General features: G+C 31.5%; 1 protein-coding gene across 1 annotated transcript; it reads left to right on the top strand.

The window, feature by feature from the left end:
* The first annotated feature begins 16,952 nt into the window (after positions 1-16,952).
* LOC116004763 (probable LRR receptor-like serine/threonine-protein kinase At3g47570) lies at positions 16,953-20,284 on the top strand. Its single transcript, XM_031244925.1, has 3 exons — positions 16,953-18,081; positions 18,362-19,744; positions 19,881-20,284. Exons 1-3 carry the CDS (start codon positions 16,953-16,955, stop codon positions 20,282-20,284), a joined length of 2,916 nt encoding a protein of 971 aa, XP_031100785.1.
* Positions 20,285-21,691: the final 1,407 nt, after the last annotated feature.

The raw sequence follows: 21,691 nt of genomic DNA, 5'->3' as shown, positions 1-21,691 counted from the left end.
CCAGACCCTATCGTATCACCCGCACCACCCTCGGATGATTTTCATATGAGATATGGGGCAGTGAAGAGAAAAGTTCCTAGTGGTCCAGACCCTATCGTATCACCCTCACCACCCTCAGATGATTTTCATATGAGATATGGCGCAGTGAAGAGAAAAGTTCCTAGTGGTCCAGACCCTATCGTATCACCCTCATCACCCTGGTGAAGAAATTGAATTGGTTCCTAAGGGTCCAAACCCTTTCCAACCACCCTCATCAACTTTAGAATAGCTAGGTGTCTTGTTGTTCTAGTCTCGACCATCCTATAAGATGGAGGGGATATAATGTTTAAAGGGAAAGGTTGTAATTCAAAGCATTATATATGTTTCAATCAATGCATATTTATATCCATTTTAACGATTCCTTGTTTTAATTTGATCAGAATAATAATAATATTGGACTTTTAATAACAATTGTGATTTTGAAATGTTAAAACTATTATTAATTGTACCAGCAAAAGTATGCGTCATTCATGAAAATTAATATCTATTTTTCCAAACACAATAAAGAGTGTAACCGGGTGTCACTAGACTACAAGGTCTCAGGCAATTATTTATATTTTATAGTATGAGAATTTGTAAATTTCAATAAACTCCTAAAAGGTCTAGAAATATAAACTTAAGTGATTTTTTGATAGAGTGTCAGTACATCAATGGAATTTCCAACCAAAGAGGTATTTTTTTTGATTATATGATTTTTTTTTTCCTTTTGTGATCAGGGGGACAAGTGTTACCCAGGAAAGGTAAAATGAACTAATTATTCTGCTTCACTCTGCGAGCGCAAGTATCAATCGTCAAGTCATTAAGATAGGTCTCCTCAGCTTAGGAGCTGGTTCCAAAGATTTCCCAATCTACTTGTTGACCGGCTCCCATTGCTGGAATTGCATCTGCGCGATAAATCACTCAGATAATAATCCTCCACTCCTTCTGTAGTCATGTGTTACTTCCTCAATAATTTCCCTAATATGATTCCTTTCAGTAGTAGTATGACTAATTAAGTTTGAGTGTTGGGAAAATTGAATTGGATAAAATTATCTTGTATTTTAATCAAAATTTTTTTGAGGTAAAAAAATTAATTAATTATATAGGTTCAAATCAATTTATAACATGTTAAAATCAAAATATTGTATGACGCTATATTAAATAAAATTTAATAAATTTATAATCAATTTAAATCTAGGGCTGTGTAAAACTCATCGGACCCGAACCCACCATCGCATATCGGAAGGGATATCTTTATCTGAAATCAAGGCAACTCAAAAGGCTCCATTTAAGAATGCAAGAATCGTATCAGTAAGGAATTGTGACTTTGAACTCTAAGCCATTTTATGCATTTGGTATGCCCATTTCATAGCTCTTTTTTTTTTTGGGTACTACATGGAATGAATATTTGTTCCCTCGCAAAGAAGAACAACAAATTCACACTATATGTTAACATATTTATTCGGTGTAAGGAGATATTCAAAAGAAAAATAAGTTCCGATGGTAAGTTAGAGACTTTTAAGGCAAGATTGGTGGCGGTTATCGTGAAATTTAAGGTATGATATTGAATAGAATGAATATTTATTTTGACTTTATTTTTCCTTGAGTACCCAAACACGTAAAAATGACTTCCAAAAGTCATTTTTCGAGTTTCAAAGCAGACCCTTAATACATTTAGTTCGTTATTAGTGGAAATGTGTAGAACCCAACTTGTTGAACATTATCATTAAATTTAATATTTACTAAATTGATATTTAACTGTTGGACCAAATTTGAAAAAAGTTAGTTGTCAAATTTTCATTTATAGTAAAAATTGAAAATCGATGATAAAAATTTATAAAAATCAATATTTAATGGACAAAATCGGATATTAAAACAAAGAAAAAAAAAGAAGAGAGAAATGTCAATAGTTAAGAGATCATTATTGAAAATAATTATATTATTATTATTATTATTAGAAACACACACATACACCCACATAAATATATAATTTGTACTTTTATCTTTCGAATATTTAATCCATCCTTTTTCTTTAAAACAATCAAATAGTATATATAATACAATTTTTAAAATCTATATATCTTCAAAAAATTAAACAATAGAATACAATTCTTATTATATTCCTATTTATTACATTCCAAAACAGCATTTATATTCTCTTAAAATAAGTTTTACAAGCCAAACATTCCAGGAAACTAATTTAAATATACTTTTGATTAGTATTTCCCAAAAAAAAAATATTGTGACAACGTAACTGTCTTAGAATCATATAGAGTAATATGTATTATTTGATTTCAATTTTATTAAATATCAATTATGCCAAGGACCTTGTGGTCTAGTGGTATCAAACCCTTCCCTTTTGCTTCAATAGGTTGAGAAAGTACTTATGAACATATACTGCATTGTAATAGAGTCAGTAGTATTCAAAAAAAAAAATATCAATTATAGTTACTATATAATCTCACCAAAATCATACAAATTACTATATATTCATTTCAACACCATTAACAAGACTGTATAATTGTGTATATATATAGGAGAGCATTTCGTTGCTTCTATATAACAATACGAGCTATTTCTTTTTGGGTTATATTTTCAAAAACGCACCATAAAAATTTCTTCCTCTTGGTTTTCATGAATGAAGTATTTTCAACTTCATTTGTTTGCATTCTCTCTCCTATTTGTACTTATTTCATCATCACCTACAAATCAAAATCAACATCGTAATGATTTTGATATGAGATATGAGGTTGTGAAGAGATTGGTTCCTAGGGGTCCAGACCCTATCCAACCACCCTCATCAATTTCAACAGATGATTTTCATATGAGATATGGGGCAGTGAAGAGAAAAGTTCCTAGTGGTCCAGACCCTATCGTATCACCCTCACCACCCTAACATGATTTTCATATGAGATATGGGGAAGTAAAGAGAAAAGTTCCTAGTGGTCCAGACCCTATCGTATCACCCTCACCACCCTCAGATGATTTTCATATGAGATATGGCGCAGTGAAGAGAAAAGTTCCTAGTGGTCCAGACCCTATCGTATCACCCTCACCACCCTCAGATGATTTTCATATGAGATATGGCGCAGTGAAGAGAAAAGTTTCTTGTGGTCCAGACCCTATCGTATCACCCTCACCACCCTCAGATGATTTTCATATGAGATATGGGGCAGTGAAGAGAAAAGTTCCTAGTGGTTCATACCCTATCGTATCACCCTCACCACCCTACCCGTTAGATAAAATTTAATAAATTTATAATCAATTTAAATCTAGGGTTGTGTAAAACTCGGTGCCACTAGACCACAAAGTCTTGTCAATTATTTGTATTTTATAGTACAGGGATTTGAAAATATCAATAAACTCCTAAAAAGCATTATATATGTTTCAAGTAATGCATATTTGCATCCATTTTAATGATTCCCTGCTTTGATCAGAATAGTAATAATATTTGAGTTTAATATGCGTCTTGCATGAAAGTTAATATCTATTTTCCCAGACACGATAATAATGGATATATTGAAAATGATTAATGAATAAAAAATAGATCAATTAAAAAAAAAAAAAAGAGATTGCATATTCAAGTACACGATAATTATTTATATTTTATAATATGGAAATTTGTAAATTTCAATAAACTCGTAAAACGTCTAGAAATATACACTTAGGTGATATTTTGATAGAGTGTCGGTACATCAATGGAATTTACAACCAAAGAGGTATTTTTTTTTATTATATGATTCTTTTTTAAATTTTATTTTTATTTTTTTTTATTTTTATCTGGTGAACAGGTGTTACCCGAGAAGGTAAAATGAACTAATTACTCTCCCTCACTTTGCGAGCACAACTATCAAGCGCCAAGTCATTAAGATAGGTCTCCTTGCTGCTCAAGAGCTGGTTCCAAAGATTTACCAATCTGCTTGTTGACCGGGTTCCCATTGCTGCAAGAGCATTTGCGACCTTGTTTTGTTCCCGATAAGTCACTCACATAGCAATCCTTCACTTCTTCTCCAGTCACGTGTTGCTTCCTCAATTATTTCCCTAGTATGATTCCTTTTAGTAGCAGTATGACTAATTAAGTTTGAGGGTTGGCGAAATAAAATTGGATAAAATTATCTTGTATATTAACCAAAAATATTTTGATGTACAAAAATTAATTAATTATAGAGTTAATTCCATTTCTTGGTTCTAGATTTATAGGTAACATTCCACTTTTAATCATTTTTTTTATCAGAGCATCCACTTTTGGTCCTAGTATTATTGTGACATGACCGCTTTTGGTCCTCCGTCAACAAAATTGTTGAAATATCGTTAAATACAGGACATTTAGATCTTTTTTTTTTTTTTTATACAAAGTAGGTAGACCCACTATATTTTTATGTTTGTTTGTTTGTTTTTTTTTTTTTGAAAAAATCTATAATTGAAGATCAAAATGTCCTTGTATTTAATGAAATTTAAAATATTTTGTTGATAGAGGACCAAAAACGGCCATGTCACAATAATATTAGGACCAAAAGTGAATGTTCTGATAAAAAAAAGAATAAAAGTGGATTGTCACCTATAATTCTAGGATCAAAAATGGAATTAACTCTTAATTATATATGTTCAAATAAATTTATAACAAGTTAAAATCAAAATATTGTTTTGACGCTATAATAAATAAAATCTAATAAATTTATAACCAATTTAAATCTAGGGATCTGCAAAATCCGTCCCACTCGAACCCACCATCGCCTATCGGAAGAGATATTTGAATCCAAAATCGAAAATTCGAAACGCTCCGCTATTTAAAGTATGTTTAATTAATTTGGGTAGGGTTAGGATATTTCCTATCGGAACCCATCCGAAACATGTGTGTATATATATATATGTGTGTGTATATATATATATATATATATATATATATATATATATATATAACAACGTCATTTGGGATTTGTATATATACAATCCATCAGCTAGGGTTTCTCATTTCTTCACATTTGCGCAGTCATAGTTCTCTCTGTCTTCTCCATTCTCCATTTCACTCATTCTCTCAATCTCTCACTCTCACTCTTTGAGTTCTCTACTTCTCTCTTCGTCTCTGATCTCCAATCTCCATTTCTCTCTTCCTCTCTATGCAAAAGTTGTCCCTCCCGAACTCCCGTTCTCTGGTCTGGACTTTGGTGGAAGCTTCGCAAGTCACAAAGGCGCCGTTGTTGGCTGTTGCCGTTTTTGTTTGAACCTCTGCTATTCGACGGCGACGCAAACACTGGTGGAATTCCCTTGCCCGAAGTTGATATTTGAAGGCTTGATTGCTTGAAGTCCTAGTTCTCAGAGGGAAAATTTGAGAAAACACGTAATTCTAATTTTTTTTTATATGTTCTATACTACTGTTGCTTGTTAGTCTGTTCTACTAAGCTTCCAACTTCATGAAGTATTGATATTATGATGTTACATTGTTGCATGAACCCTAATTGAGCCCTAATTTTTAGGGCTTTCCATATATGTGATGAATTTGTAAAAATCCTAATATATGTTTGTAAATTATTGGTTAGATGACCCTTAAATTTTGTATATTATAATTACCTATATTAAAAAAATGGTTTGAAACACTTAAAGTTTATGATTTTCATTCCCATATTACTCCCTAACTAAAGTTCCTAGAAAAAGCCTTCTACCAACTTCTCTAAAATTCGTAGTGTTTATTTCTTTGTTCAAGTTGATCATACGGTTTATTTGAGTGATCGAATAAATCTTAGTAATTCATTGTATTATTGGAAATTGACGCTTCAAGTTTATTTCTTTGTTCAAGTTGATCATACGGTTTATTTGAGTGATCGAATAAATCTTAGTAATTCATTGTATTATTGGAAATTGACGCTTCAATACTCTTAGCACCATTAAGAGGAAGCTGATGAAGTTTAGAAACATAAAAAAAAATTCTCTTAGTTTATGCACTTGAAAAAAAAAAAAAAAGAGAGAGAGAGAGAGAGAGAAGAAATTCTTAATACATCCCCGTAAATTTAATGTTGAAGATGAATTTTTAATCTTTTCTATTTTTAATTTTATGTAATAAGAAGACTCTAATTAATGTGTTATCAGTGTAAATTGTAAAATAATCACATTTGGAAATTAAACTTATGTTTTATTTTACCATAATAGAGTGTCAACACATCAATAGATAATACCTCTTTAGTTGAAAATTGTATTGATGTGCTGACACTTTATCATGGTAAAATAAAACATCAAGTTTAATTTTCAAATGTGGTTATTTTACAATTTTCTAAGTACATTCAAAACTCATAAAAAAATTTCTCAATAACTTTTCTAGACCATTCAACAAATTAAAAGAGTTTTGGTACATCTTTTTAAAATGAAATATGTTTTAGTGATCTAATTGAAAATATATTTTTTTGGTCACAAGATGTCTTTTAACAGTCATTATACCGTGGACCATGGTCCACAATGCATTTTGGATCATGGGTCATGGCTGATACTGCAGTTGTGTTGAACGGATACTGCAGTTGTGTTGCGAGGAACAGAGGTTGTTTCATCTGTCTGGAACTGTAGTTGTGTTGAACTGATACTGCAGTTGTGTTGAACGGATACTGCAGTTGTGTTGGCGCACCTACAGTTTCCTTTCAACACAACTGCAGTATCCGTTCAACACAACTGCAGTATCAGTCATGAACATAGTCCACAATGCATTGTGGACCATGGTCCACAATATAATTTGCAGTCTTTTAATGGCACATGATTATGGGTTGAGTGGCGTCACCTAATCCAACTAATTATTATGTTAAAGTGGCTAGACAGAACAAACTCAATAAAGATTTTATAAACCTCTATATTTTGTTACTTATAAACCTCTATTCCTCTAAGTTTAGCAATATTGACACCGCTACCTCTAACCAAACAACCGTCCACAGATCACGAATCCCAGAACCCCAGATTCACACATGCAAAACTTTAAAATTTAAGAATTTCATACTACAATGAAATTTCATTTGTTTAATAGTTTCTGTTTGTGTATATACACAACCAATGATAGAATATTTCATATGTTTATGTTTAAAAATTTGGTACAAATGAAATTTCATGATTGTAGTATGAAATTCTTAAATTCTAAAATTTTACGTGTGTGAATGTGATACATATTGATATCGTCTCCACTGAGGCTAAAACTTATGACCTCTCATATGGGGAGGTCACTACATGCCATTTGAGTACAAGGTGCTTGACAGTTTATGAAATATTTAGTGAGTCTGTTCTCTATAAAGGCCGTTTTAATGCAATAATTAGTGGGGTCACTGGTCAGGTGATCCAACTCAACCCATAATCCAACTACCATTAAACTCATATTTTCTTTTGACCCAAAAAAATTATATTTTCAATTATAACCCAAAAGCACATTTAATTCAAAAAATACGTCCTAAAACTCTTTTAATTAGTGAAATGGTCTCGAAAAGTTATAGGAAAATGTTTGATGAGCTCCAAATTTTGAAACTGGTTTGAAACAAATTAAAAAAAAAATACACTTTCAACTGGTTTATGAAATATTTATTGAGTCTGTTAAAGGTCATTTTAACGCAATAATTAGTGGGGTCAGGTGACCCCACACAACCCATAATCCACCTGTCATTAATTCATATCTTTTGACCAAAAAAAATAATTATATTTTCAATTAAACCCTAAAACGTATTCATTTCAAAAATTATGTCTAAAACTCTTTTGATTAGTGAAATGGTCTAGAAAAGTTATAGAGAAATGTTTGATGAGCTCCAAATGTTGAAACTGGTTTGAAACACAAAAATACCCCTTCAACTTAGATTTAAATAGGTTATAAATTTATTGGATCAATTCCACATGCATCATAGATTAATTTAATTGAATAAATATCACACTCAAAAGTTTAGATTTAAATGCATGGCTTATTATAAAGTTATTCCATTTGATTTCTTATAGTCTCAAACCATTTTTTGAATTTAACATGTTATAAGTCGACGGAGCATTATGGCGGACGAAGGTGGTGGTCGTCGGCGAACTAAGAGAGCTGGGGAGTCGTGTGTGGCGGCCGGACGAGGTAGGGTTCTTCCTCCATTGCGTTTCTTTTATTTTTTTTTCCTGTCTGGATTGATGTTTTCTCGTTCATTTTTTTTTTTTGACGTTTTTTATGTTTTGTGTTGGTGTATATGGCTCAGAAGGGAATGGGGAAAAGTTTTGGGTTAGTTGATGATGAATCAGATTGTACAAATTGATCAGAACTACCAAATGTTAAAACAAGAAAAGAAAAGACTCATCCACTTTATAGATGCCAAAACACACATAGGTTACATGGATGGCAATTTTCATAAGTGGTTGTGATTCCTGTGTATCAGTGTATGTTCAAACAATTTTTTTGCAGTTTTAATACATGATTTTTGGCATGTATTTATCCTTGGTTGAGCCTTTAATACATTGTGTGCACAATTAGAATGTTTTGTATGCACGGTTTGCGATGTGTGCCTGAGCTTGAATTTAACTTGTTGGTTGTTGTTGATATTGTTGTTGTGATTTTCAGTGCAGTGTGGTGCATGGAAGTGGCAGCCCTGGCAAACGTGAAATAGGTATTCCTTTTCGGAGTATGCTATATTTGATAAGTTTACAGAATGTGCACTTATTTCTGCAGAATGGTAATGGCTAAATAAGATTTGTAGCTTACAAAGATGAGTTTGATACAAATACTCCAGAATGAATGATTTCTACTTCATTTATGTGAAACGGTGAACCTGTTAACAAAACGTGTCTATTGTGTCAACCTGCTTAACCCGTTACAAATCGTATTCGTATTCATGTTAAAAATTTGAACCCATTAACCTTAAGGCTGTGTTTAGCCTTATCGTGTTCATGTCATTATCGTGTCGACCCGTTTAAAAAAACATATACTCGAATCATCAGGTCTAGTTTTTTGGTGTGCACTTGTGTTTCATTTTATAAAAACAACCAGAACTTCACCAAGTCTGTTTGTGTGCCTGTATAATTAACTTTGTGTGCACTCTTGGATTTATTGTGTGCCTTTAACGCGTGACGGTCTGCAGCGTTTTATGCTTTGCGGTTTTATACTCAACTGTGTATATAATTGGTCATAATTTTTTACAAGTCATGACAACTCTTTTATCTGCATTAAATATTGCTCTATTTTCATGTTCAACTGTAATTGTATTTATTTATTACTTGCACTATCCTTTTCTTTTTTGGAATGTAAAATTACATTTTATCTTTAAAATTGTGCTATAATTATCAAATCAGTAAAACAAATTAGTAATAAAAATATAATTCCATTTATATTTCGTTAAACCTGTGCTATCATTATAAAATCAGTAAAAAAAAATAGTAAAAATATAATCCTAAAAAACTTTTTATATTCAAATTCGAGATTTCTACACATTCTTATGCACATACTTCTACAAAATGTGCATGGATGATTTATATTAAAAACTTTAGTAATAAAAATAGCATTTATATTTCTTTAAATAAAATAGCATTTCTATTCTGGAAAAAATTAGTAGAATACTGTAATTGAAATGGATTCTATGTATTGAAACCATGTTTAGACTTTAGTAGATCATCGTGAAAGTATAGTATCTATTGGGTGTAAATTGATCTTTAAAAGAAAAATAAATTCGGATGGTAAAATAGATACTTTAAAAGTAAGACGGGGCGAAAGGTTATCGTGAAATTAAATTGATTGTTGGAATTTTTTGGATTTTTTTTTTGAAAGGTTAATGTACGTAAAATATAGTAATTTGATTGTTGGAATTTTTTATTTTTTGAAAATGATCATGATACGAATTTAATTACGTACATTAACATTAATTTGATTATTGGAATTTTTATTTTTTTGAATATTATCATTAGAGGAATTTAATTACGTACATCAACATAATATAGTAATGTTTTTTTAATACTATAATATACATCATATAGTAATTTGATTGTTGAAATTTTTATTTTTTTGAATATTATCATGAGAGGAATTTAATTACGTACATTAACATAATATAGTAATATTTTTTTTTGAATACTATAATATACATCATATAGTAATTTGATTGTTGGAATTTTTTTTAAATATTATCACGAGAGGAATTTTATTACGTGCATTAACATAATATAATATTTTTGTTTTGAATACTATAATATGCATCTTATAGTAATTTGATTGTTGGAAATTTTATTTTTTTTGAATATTATCATGAGAGGAATTTTATTATGTACATTAACATAATACAGTTTTTTTTAATACTATAATATGCATCACATAATAATTTGATTGTTGGAATTTTTATTTTTATTTTTTTGAATATTATCATGAGAGGAATTTAATTACCTACATTAACAAAATATAGTAATATTTTTTAATACTATAATATACATCATATAGTAATTTGATTGTTGGAAATTTTTTTTAATATTATCATGAGAGGAATTTAATTACGTACATTAACATAATATAGTAATATTTTTTTGGAATACTATAATATATATCATATAGTAATTTGATTGTTGAAATTTTTTTTTGAATATTATAGAGAAATTTAATTACATACATTAACATAATAGAGTAATATTTTTTTTGAATACTATAATATACACCATATAGTAATTTGATTGTTGGAATTTTTTTTTTGAATATTATCATGAGAGGAATTTAATTACGTATATTAACATAATAAAGTAATATTTTTTAATACTATAATATACATCATATAGTAATTTGATTGTTGGAATTTTTATTTTTATTTTTTGAATATTATCATGAGAGAAATTTAATTACGTACATTAACATAATATAGTAATATTTTTTTTAATACTAGAATATACATCATATAGTAATTTGAATAAAATATTTCATTAATTTGACCGTTTATTTCAGCACCGCCAGTCGTTTATTTATATTTCATTAATAAATAAGGAATTCAGGAATGGAATTAAATAAAATATTTCTTAATTTCCGTGTATAATATAAAATGAAATCATATAAATAAGGAATGATAAAGGAAGGCTAAACTAGCATTTCTGTGTGTGTGTGTATATATATATATATATATATATATNAGTCGTTTATTTATATTTCATTAATAAATAAGGAATTCAGGAATGGAATTAAATAAAATATTTCTTAATTTCCGTGTATAATATAAAATGAAATCATATAAATAAGGAATGATAAAGGAAGGCTAAACTAGCATTTCTGTGTGTGTGTGTATATATATATATATATATATATATATATATATATATATATATATATATTTATTTATTTATTGTATATGTATATATATAGGGTAGCATTCCGTTGCCTATAACTACAAGTGCTATTTTTTTGGGTTATATTTTCAAAAACTCTCCATAAAAAAGTCTTCATCTTGATTTTCAGGAATGAAGTCAAAATCTCAACTTCATTTGTTTGCATTCTCTCTCCTATTTGTACTTATTTCATCATCACCTACAAATCAAAATCAACATCACAATGATTTTGATATGACATATGGCGTGTTGATGAAGAGATTGGTTCCTAAGGGTCCAGACCCTATCAAATCACCCTCATCAATTTCAATAAATGATTTTGATATGAGATATGGGGTGTTGAAGAGATTGGTTCCTAAGGGTCCAGACCCTATCAAATCACCCTCATCAATTTCAATAAATGATTTTGATATGAGATATGGGGTGTTGAAGAGATTGGTTCCTAAGGGTCCAGACCCTATCAAATCACCCTCATCAATTTCAACGAATGATTTTGATATGAGATATGGGGTGTTGAAGAGATTGGTTCCTAAGGGTCCAGATCCTATCAAATCACCCTCATCAATTTCAACAGATGATTTTGATATGAGATATGGGGTGTTGAAGAGATTGGTTCATGATTTTGATATGAGATATGGGGTGTTGAAGAGATTGGTTCCTAAGGGTCCAGACCCTATCAAATCACCCTCATCAATTTCAACAGATGATTTTGATATGAGATATGGGGTGTTGAAGAGATTGGTTCCTAAGGGTTCAGACCCTATCAAATCACCCTCATCAATTTCAACATATGATTTTGATATGAGATATGGGGTGTTAAAGAGATTGGTTCCTAAGGGTCCAGACCCTATCAAATCACCCTCATCAATTTCAACTGATGATTTTCATATGAGATATGGGGTAGTGAAGAGATTAGTTCCTAAGGGTCCAAATCCTATCCAACCACCCTCATCAATTTCAACAGATGATTTTCATATGAAATATGGGGCAGTAAAAAGATTGGTTCCTAAGTGTCCAAGCCCTATCCAACCACCCTCATCAACTTATCAACTTTAGAATAGATAGGTGCCTAGTTGTTTTAACATTGACCATCCTATAAGATGGAGGGGAGATAATGTTTAAAGGGAAAGGTTGATATTCAAATTATTATATATGTTTCAATTAATGCATATTTGCATCCATTTTAACGAGTCCTTGCTTTGATCAGAATAATAATAATAATAATAATATTTGACTTTAATAATAATTGTGATTTTAAAATGTTAAAACTATAATTAATTATACTAGCAAAAGTATGCGTCTTGCATGAAAATTAATATCTATTTTCCCAAACACAATAATGATGGATATATTGAAAATGATTAATAAATTAAAAAAATACAAAATCGCCTCCACTGGGACTTGAACTCACCCCCTTATGTAAGTGTAATCGGGTGCCACTAGACCACAAGGTCTTGGCAATTATTTATATTTTATAGTATAGGAATTTATAAATTTCAATAAACTGTAAAAGGTCTAGAAATATAGACTTAAGTGATTTTTTGATAGAGTGTCACTACATCAATGGAATTTCCAACCATAGAGATATTTTTTTTTATATGATTTTTTTTTATCATGAGGACAAGTGTTACCCCGGGAAAGGTAACATTGATAATTGATATATTTGTGAGGGGCATAAATTACAATTTTCCCTATCTGTTACTTTCTTATTAGTATGAGGCAAGCTAACAGCAAATCTGCGTGGAAAGAACATATATGCATAATCATTAATCCACCTCAATCAATTGATTTAAAATTAAACATTATATTTAATTAAAGACATGATATCATAATCATTAATCCAGAAGTTTTGTTTAGAAGCTAGTTTGATGTTATCCGATTGATATATAGTGTATGCTCTGATCCATCTGGAAAGCCTTTTGCCAGAAGACCTGAAAATATAGATAGCTAGCCAGATTGAATCCCAACCTCACATTAGTACACTTACTAACAAGGATAATAAGTGAAAGAGAAATCAAATTATTAAATTTTAAACACTCTTCACATTAGATTTAGATCGAATAATAGTGAATCCCCATTTTCCATTAAAAATTGAAGTATTTTTTCAGTTACGTACAAAAATAAATTGCAATTGAATTTTTAATTAAAAAAAAACCTACTAATATTATATCTTGTTTGCAAAATTGCAATGTAAAAGGTCTTTTTTTAGAGTTGTTATTCTATTCCCAGCCAATATTTTCTATGAACTAAATTTATTGCAAATGTTTGAATTTGTGTAATAAGCTCGCCAGTTTCTCACCACCAAATTCCAGTCATGCACATCCATGATGTACGAGGTTTGTTTTTTCCAAAGTGCTTTTGAATTTTGACCACCAAATTCCTAGTCTTCCACTATGTGGTTTAATTTATCTTAGCTTTTTTCCTTGACGTCAAGTCAACTTAAGCTAGTCACATCCCTAAAAGAAAACAAAGTTATTATAGATTTGATATTTATTGATGGATTTATAATTTGGTATTTATGGTCCAAGTTTTACGAAATGGGTCACACTTGTGTGAGACCGTCTCACGGATCCTTATTCGTGAGACGGGTCGGGTCGGGTCAAATCACCATGCAAATGTCATACTTATATGTGCAAATGTCATACTTATATGATCAAATATAACACTAATCAAGAATACAATTTTTGTTACTTATAAGAGAAAAAGTAATACATTTTTCATAATAAGTAATGTTGACAAGGGCCCTTACTTATAAGAGCAAATATAATACTTTTGAGGAAAAATGTAATATTTTTAAATCGAAATGTAAAAGTATTGTATTTTCACTTAAAATTAAAGTATTACATTTAAGTAACAAAATTTTTATTCTTGATTAGTAGTACATTTGAGCATATAAGTGTTACATTTGAATATTGACCCGACCCGATCCGACTCGTCTCATGGTGAGACCGTCTCACACAAGTTTTTGCCTTACAAAAGGAAATACATAACTATTATTTAGTATTTATCCAATCAATACAATATTTTTGGGTGAGAGAAATTCCTAACCACTACTCAATAAGGTTATAAGGGTATGTCAAGAATTCAAGAACTTGTGCCTTTAGGTACGAAAATGGAATTACCTATAGGAATGGTAATGTGCCCCGTTCCCATTGGGGCCGACGGGAACGGAAAATTTGTGAAATTTCCCATCGAGGACGGGGACGAGGATATCCTTCCCCGCCCTGTCCTCTCCTCGAATAATTATAATAATTAAAAATTTTATATATATATATATATATATATATATAATTTTTTAAAATTAAAATTACATTAATTTAAAATTTTAACTAAGAATTGACCGGGGACAGGGATTGCTAATTCTCCGCGAGGTCGGGGATATGGATTATTTTCCATTCCCCGTTGGGGACGGGGACGGGGATGGAGAGTATACTCCCCCACACCTGTCTCGCCCCGTTGCCATCTGTAATTACCTATCTTGCACGTCTTAAAATACGGCATGCTTATCTAAACCCAACATGAGGTGATGAAGATGAAGTATGAAAACCGAGGTATATATGTCTGCTATATTAATAATTAATAGAAAGTCTTCAGTCTTCAATTCTTGCTTTCTTACCTTCCGTCCATCACGAGTAGCCCCACCTCAAATAATTGCATTCATACCCGTAATCCAACAGGTTGGAAATAAATGTTTAAATCAGCATAAAATGAATATAGTTCTCTAACCATCATATTCCATTCTTCCACGTGTTGTTCAAAATATCCAATGATAAAATATATTAAGCAACTGATAGTATACAATAGAATTTTTTTTAAATAAAAAACAAAAAAATAGATCTATCTTTTTTTTTTTTTTTTGAGTACAACAAAATAGATCTATCTTATTGACTTTGAAATAAAAAAAAATAAAAACAAAAACAAAAATTTTAGTTTTAGCCCCTCAATTATTACATGGTTATAAATGTTGTCTCTTATTTTATTTATAAATGTTGTCTCTTATCAATAGTAGAACTATTATAAAAATTCAGGGTTACTATGTGGACTACTACTTTATTTTATTATTCTTAAATCTAATAATTCTTTTATTTGTATTTCAAATTCTTTTTGGTCGGTTGGACTATATCTTATAGATTTACTTCTTATAATATCATTTGGATTTATTAATTTTATATCAGCATATATTTTTTCTTTATCCCATAAGGTAATAGGATTTTCTTCAAAATTTAGTTTTAATAGTTCTAAACATTTTTGTTTTAATTGTTCTAAAATATTATTACTTGGGTGATCATGTATCCGTATATATATTAGTTTTGAAATCACCACGTACCAAGTGATAGTTTGAAAAGTTTTAAAAATAATATCTTAAATTTCTATTTACTTTATTGATGATCAGAAAAGAAAAATACTTGATCTACTCCTAAAATCTCTTTCCATTTTTACTCCCATTTGTATTCAAATTTGATTGGAGGAAGAAAAAAAGAATAAATAAGCATCATGACTCCCTACTAAATTAAGCAATTAAAATATGCTAAATTATAGGGAATATAAAATGAGAGTATATAAATTGGGAGTACATGTAGAATTACTCGTCAGAAACACTAAAACAAACATAAATGAGTTTCAACTATGTCAGTACAATGTACAATGTGTATATTGAAAGCTTTTGCTACTAACCTTGCTTTGTGTCTTTCAATATAGTCGTCTGCCTTTCGTTTGGTACGAAAGACCCACTTACACCTAATGATGCTCATATTTGTTTCGGAATGTACAAGAGACCATATTTGATTATGTAAGAGAGTATTAAATTCCTGATCTATGGCATTAAGCCATTCTGAATATTTAACAAATGTTTATAGGGTCCACAGATGTTCCGAATTGCATGGGTCGTTACTCGTGTTTTGAGTGAATACAAAAAGTTTCACCAACAACAACTACAACAAATATAACAAAACAACAACTTTCACTACTACAGAAATCACCTACAACGTTGGACATATAACATTGATTTTTTACAAATCCAAGGTCAAAATATTAAATAAATTTATAATTTTATTAAAAAGGGTTTTAACATTGGTTTTAACTAGAAGTTGTTATTCAATCAGACTATGTGCCTATATAAACCTGAATTGATGGGATACGAGATATTCATTATATAGTACATACAGTTTACGGTACTCATACTGCTTAGTAGACACCAATACACCCCATCTAGAGTTCTGAGTCAAGTATGAGCCAAATATGACTAACGGTCAACCATCTATGATTCTGAGTCAAGTATGAACCAAATATGGCTAACAGTCTACCGTTCAAGCATTCAGCTCCCGCTATTACGAATAGTCTAGGTCATTTTTAAAATTGTGAACATAGACACGTCCACTTTAGCATAATTTGTCCTTTTTCTTTTCACAAGATGCTATGACCCGATCTTGTTACACACTCTATCCACCATATTCCACTATGAGATTTTCCTCCTCCGCTTTTCAACTTACCTACCAATTAACAGTACGAATATCACATTCCATCTTCATTTAGGATCTCTATATAAACAATATAATATACATACACCCTGTACTGTGACAAAAACACACATCATATCCCACTCTCTTGTTTATCTAATTAAATAATCCATCTTTTTGAATTGTATATAGCTGAGAGAATTGAAGATGAGGCATCACAAAACCCTCTCATTCTTTTATTTCTCATCAGCTGCTCTTTCTACTCTCCATCTTCTTCTGTTTTGCGGTGTTACCCTTATTCCCACTTCCTCCTTTGCATCATCAAATGAAACCGATAGACTTGCTCTTTTAGAGTTTAAACACCGCATTTCTTCTGATGATCCCAATGGAGTAGAAGTTCTTAACTCCTGGAATCACTCTGTGCACCATTGTGGTTGGCAAGGAGTGAGCTGCGACCATCGACACCGACGAGTTGTGGGTTTGGAGCTTCCTAGGATGGGGTTGGTGGGAACCATATCTCCTCATATTGGAAATCTCACTTTCCTCAGGGCTCTTCATCTCAGTGACAATAATTTGTACGGCGAAATTCCAGGAGAGATTGGTGGTCTGTTTCGACTAAGATCTCTCGTCCTGTCCAGGAATGCACTGACGGGAGAAGTGGCTAAGCTTAATCTCAGCAGCTGCATACACCTTAGGGAACTCTATTTTAATCGAAATGACCTCCAGGGGAACCTCCCTACTGCATTCCAATTCCTAGCTAACTTGAAGAAGCTACAAAACCTCTCTCTGGGTAGAAACAGATTGACAGGTGGAATTCCTCCCACTATTGGGAATTTGTCATCACTTCGTGTATTGAACTTGAGGATGAATCATTTGGAGGGACGTATTCCACATGAGATTACGCGGTGTTGGGGTTTAAATGTCCTTTCACTTGCCATCAACAATTTCACTGGTACACTATCTCCTTCTTTCTTCAATATGACTTCTATACGAACTTTTTCAGTAAACCTAAACTCACTTGAAGGGACCATTCCAAGCTACATAGGAGACACCATGCCAAACTTGGAAGGCTTTTATTTTGCTGCCAACAAATTCCATGGAACCATCCCAATTTCATTTCCCAACGCCTCTAAGCTTCAAATTCTTACGCTACCAGGAAACCATCTTGTAGGTAAAGTTCCAGATAATATTGGAAGGTTAAAAGATCTTCAACGTTTGAACCTTGGGCGCAATCTTCTTGGTAGCAATGATCCTCTCAATGACTTGGCTTTTATAGCATCTCTGTCCAATTGTAGTAATTTAAATGTATTTTCCATTTCTGGAAATAGATTTGAAGGTAAATTGCCAAACACCATAGCTAACCTCTCATCCAAACTCCATTCCCTAAATCTAGAGGATAATAAGATATTTGGTACAATACCTAAAGGAATAAAAAATCTAGTTAGCTTGATCGCTTTTAGGGCAGGAGTCAATCTATTATCAGGTATTATTCCTAGTGAGATAGGTGAATTGCATAAACTGCAAGGTTTGAGTCTTGATGGAAATCAATTATCTGGAAAATTGCCACTCACTCTTTTTAACCTTACTTCTCACTCTTTTTAACCTTACTTCTCTAGTTGCAATTGATTTGGGTAACAACAATTTTCAAGGCAATATACCATCAAATGTGGAAAACTTCAGGTACTTGAATGAATGGTACATGAACAATAACAAACTAGATGGCACCATTCCTCAACAAGTTTTTAATTTGCCATCTTTGTCTAAGTACCTTTACCTTTCCCGTAATTCTTTCACTGGTCTGTTATCTCCTGCTGTGGGCAAATTGAAAACACTAAATGCTTTAGACATCTCTGGAAATAAATTGTCAGGCAAAATTCCAGATACAATTGGAGATTGTTTGAGCCTTGAATATCTTGATATGCATGATAACCTCTTTGAAGGTAAAGTCCCACCTTCTTTGGTTTCCTTAAAAAGCATTATGTATTTGGATATCTCAAACAACAAGTTGACTGGAGAGATACCGAGAGACCTCCAAAAGCTTTCTCTATTGCAATATTTGAACATTTCTTTCAATGATCTAGAGGGGGAGGTACCAACAGTTGGAGTGTTTGCAGTGGCAACCAATATATCATTGCTTGGAAACAAAAAGCTATGTGGTGGTATACCTGAGCTAAAGTTGCCTCCATGTCCTGTGAAGAAAAGAAAACACAGAAAGCATTTAAAGCTTATGATTATTATTTTCACATGTATTTGCTCGGCTCTGGTGTTTGCATCATTCATTGTTTTTCTAACATTGTGTTGGAGGAAACAAAAAAGGGCGGAATCAACTAAGCCATCCAAAGTTGAAAAGCTTTCCAAAATCCCTTATAGAGACCTGCATCAAGCTACTGATGGTTTCTCTGAGACAAATTTGATCAGTTCGGAAAGTTTTGGCTCTGTTTACAAAGGAAGATTTAATCAAGGTGGAGGAGAACATATAACTGCGGTGAAGGTACTTGACCTTCTAAAAAATGGAGCTACAAAGAGCTTTCTTGCAGAATGTAAAGTGTTGAAGAACATACGCCACCGAAATCTTGTTCCAATTTTGACTTGCTACTCGAGTTGTGATTTTGCAGGTAATCAATTCAAAGCTTTGGTTTATGAGTTCATGGAAAATGGGGATTTGGATATGTGGTTGCATACACATTCATATAATGCAAAGACAACTGTTCTAAGTGTTCTTCAAAGGTTAAACATTGCAATTGATGTAGCTTGTGCATTGCATTATCTCCATGATGATTGTGAACCCACAGTTATTCATTGTGATCTAAAGCCAAGTAACATTCTGCTTGACAAAGACTTAACTGCTCATGTTGGAGACTTTGGTATATCAAGACTTTATTCACGTACAGTTGGAGATCCAATTGGTGAACAAAGTAGTACCATTGGATTAAAGGGGTCAATTGGTTATGTTCCACCAGGTAAGAATATTGTCATAAACTTTATCACTTGTTTCCATAGTTAGCTAGCTTAAGAGAAAAAGTCATATTCATATATCATATCTTATGTTGAAGAAGTTCTTTCCAAAAAATTAAAATGCTCGATTAATTTTTTTTCATTTGATTTTGTTTGTTTTCACAAATAATTTGGATCTAGAGTACGGCATAGGAGCAAAGGCATCAACTTTTGGAGATGTGTATAGCTTTGGAATCCTTTTGTTGGAAATGTTCACAGGTAAAAGACCCACAGATGCTTTATTCATGAATGGTGGATGTGAGAGTCTCTATGAGTATGTTGAGGCAGCATTATCGGAGCAAGTGATGAAAATTGTTGACCCATTGCTTCTAGCATGCCATGAAAGCAACCTTGGAATAAGACAAAATGAAGAGTTGGAGAATGATGACAATTTGGTAGAAATTGAAGAGAGCAAGGTGCATAACTTCTTCCTCTCCATCTTCAAAATTGGACTCACTTGTGCTTCAAGATCACCAATGGATCGCATGCATATGAATGAAGTGAGCAGGGAATTACAGAAGATTAAGAAAACCTTCTTTGCATAAAATTAAACAAACATATATGTCTTGTGATTTAACAATGTTTCTGCTGGTGAGCTAGCAATTATGTTAAGTTTGTTATTTATTTGGACTAATAAATGTTACTCTGTGTTTCTTTTGCTATAAACTTTTTTGGATTCTTCTGTTGTAATATGAAGCAACAAATATTCTCTATATTTTTATATTACACTAAATGTCACTTTGAAATCCTGAAAAATATTTTTCAAAAAATAATTTTTAGAAAATGATTCATTTTTTAAAAAATATTTTAATTATGCATGGTTAAAATAATTTACCACTTGATATTAGGATATTCATAAATCAAAACAAAAGATGAATCCTGGGAAAGTACAATATCAATACAAAAAAATCTAGAGATATTCTATGCAATAGAGGGTGTTTGCTTGTTCTTATACATGAAGCTCTTTTTGATATTCTGTAACTCGATGATAACATCTTTCATAAGTATTCGATCCAATGGGGATGTAGAAGCACAAGAGAGCCTGGTTTTGAAGATGGAGAAAAAGAAAGTACGCATCTCTCTCCTTAATTTAAAGCAAATTTCCATCACTGTCCAACATTTTATCACATCCATACATGGTTTCTTTCTAGGTATATTAGAAGCAATGGGTCTACGATCTTCATCATTTGCTCTAGCAGTGCTGATGCTACATATTTATAGAGACTACATTCATCATTGAATAAATCTATGACTCGCTTTGCAGTGAATATTTCCAACAAAAGAATTCCATAACTATATATATCTCCAAATGTTGGTGCATTTATGCTTGTCGCATATTCTAGATCAAAATAATTTGCCAAGAAAAAACAAATTAAATCAAACGTAAAAATAAAGCATCTATTATAGTTTGGTAAAGAACTAAACCATAACTGGAAGTTTATAGAAATAATGTGATTTATCCTTATTTAGCTAGTATATGACTACATGGTAAAGCTTTATTTAATTAAAAATATGTTAGTTACCTGGTGGAACGTAGCCTATGGTCCCATTTAATCTGACAGTACTAGATGAATCTTCAATTGTTGGTAAACAAAACATTAATGATTCAAAATCTCCAACATGAGCAGTTAAGTCCTTATCAAGAAAAATATTACTCAGTTTCAAATCACAATGAATAATGGGTTCACAATCATTGTGAAGATAATTCAATGCTGAAGCTACATCAATAGCAATGTTTAACCTTTGAAGAGCAGTCAGAACATTTCTTCTTGCAGCACATTGATAACTCTATTTCTAAACACCTTTTCACCCCTTATTTCATCTATTTTTGTAGTTAAGTACAGTGTTGATACTTGAGTGGGATTTATTACTCGTTTGTGTGTTTTTGTGTTTATAGGTGAAATTCTCCACAAGGAGTAGTGAAATAAGCATATTGGATTGCTTTGGATCAA

This window comes from Ipomoea triloba, chromosome 14 (assembly GCF_003576645.1).
Source record: "Ipomoea triloba cultivar NCNSP0323 chromosome 14, ASM357664v1".
Classification (NCBI taxonomy): domain Eukaryota; kingdom Viridiplantae; phylum Streptophyta; class Magnoliopsida; order Solanales; family Convolvulaceae; genus Ipomoea; species Ipomoea triloba.
Note: the sequence above shows the minus strand (reverse complement) of the source record. Positions and strands in the feature narration are given on the sequence as shown.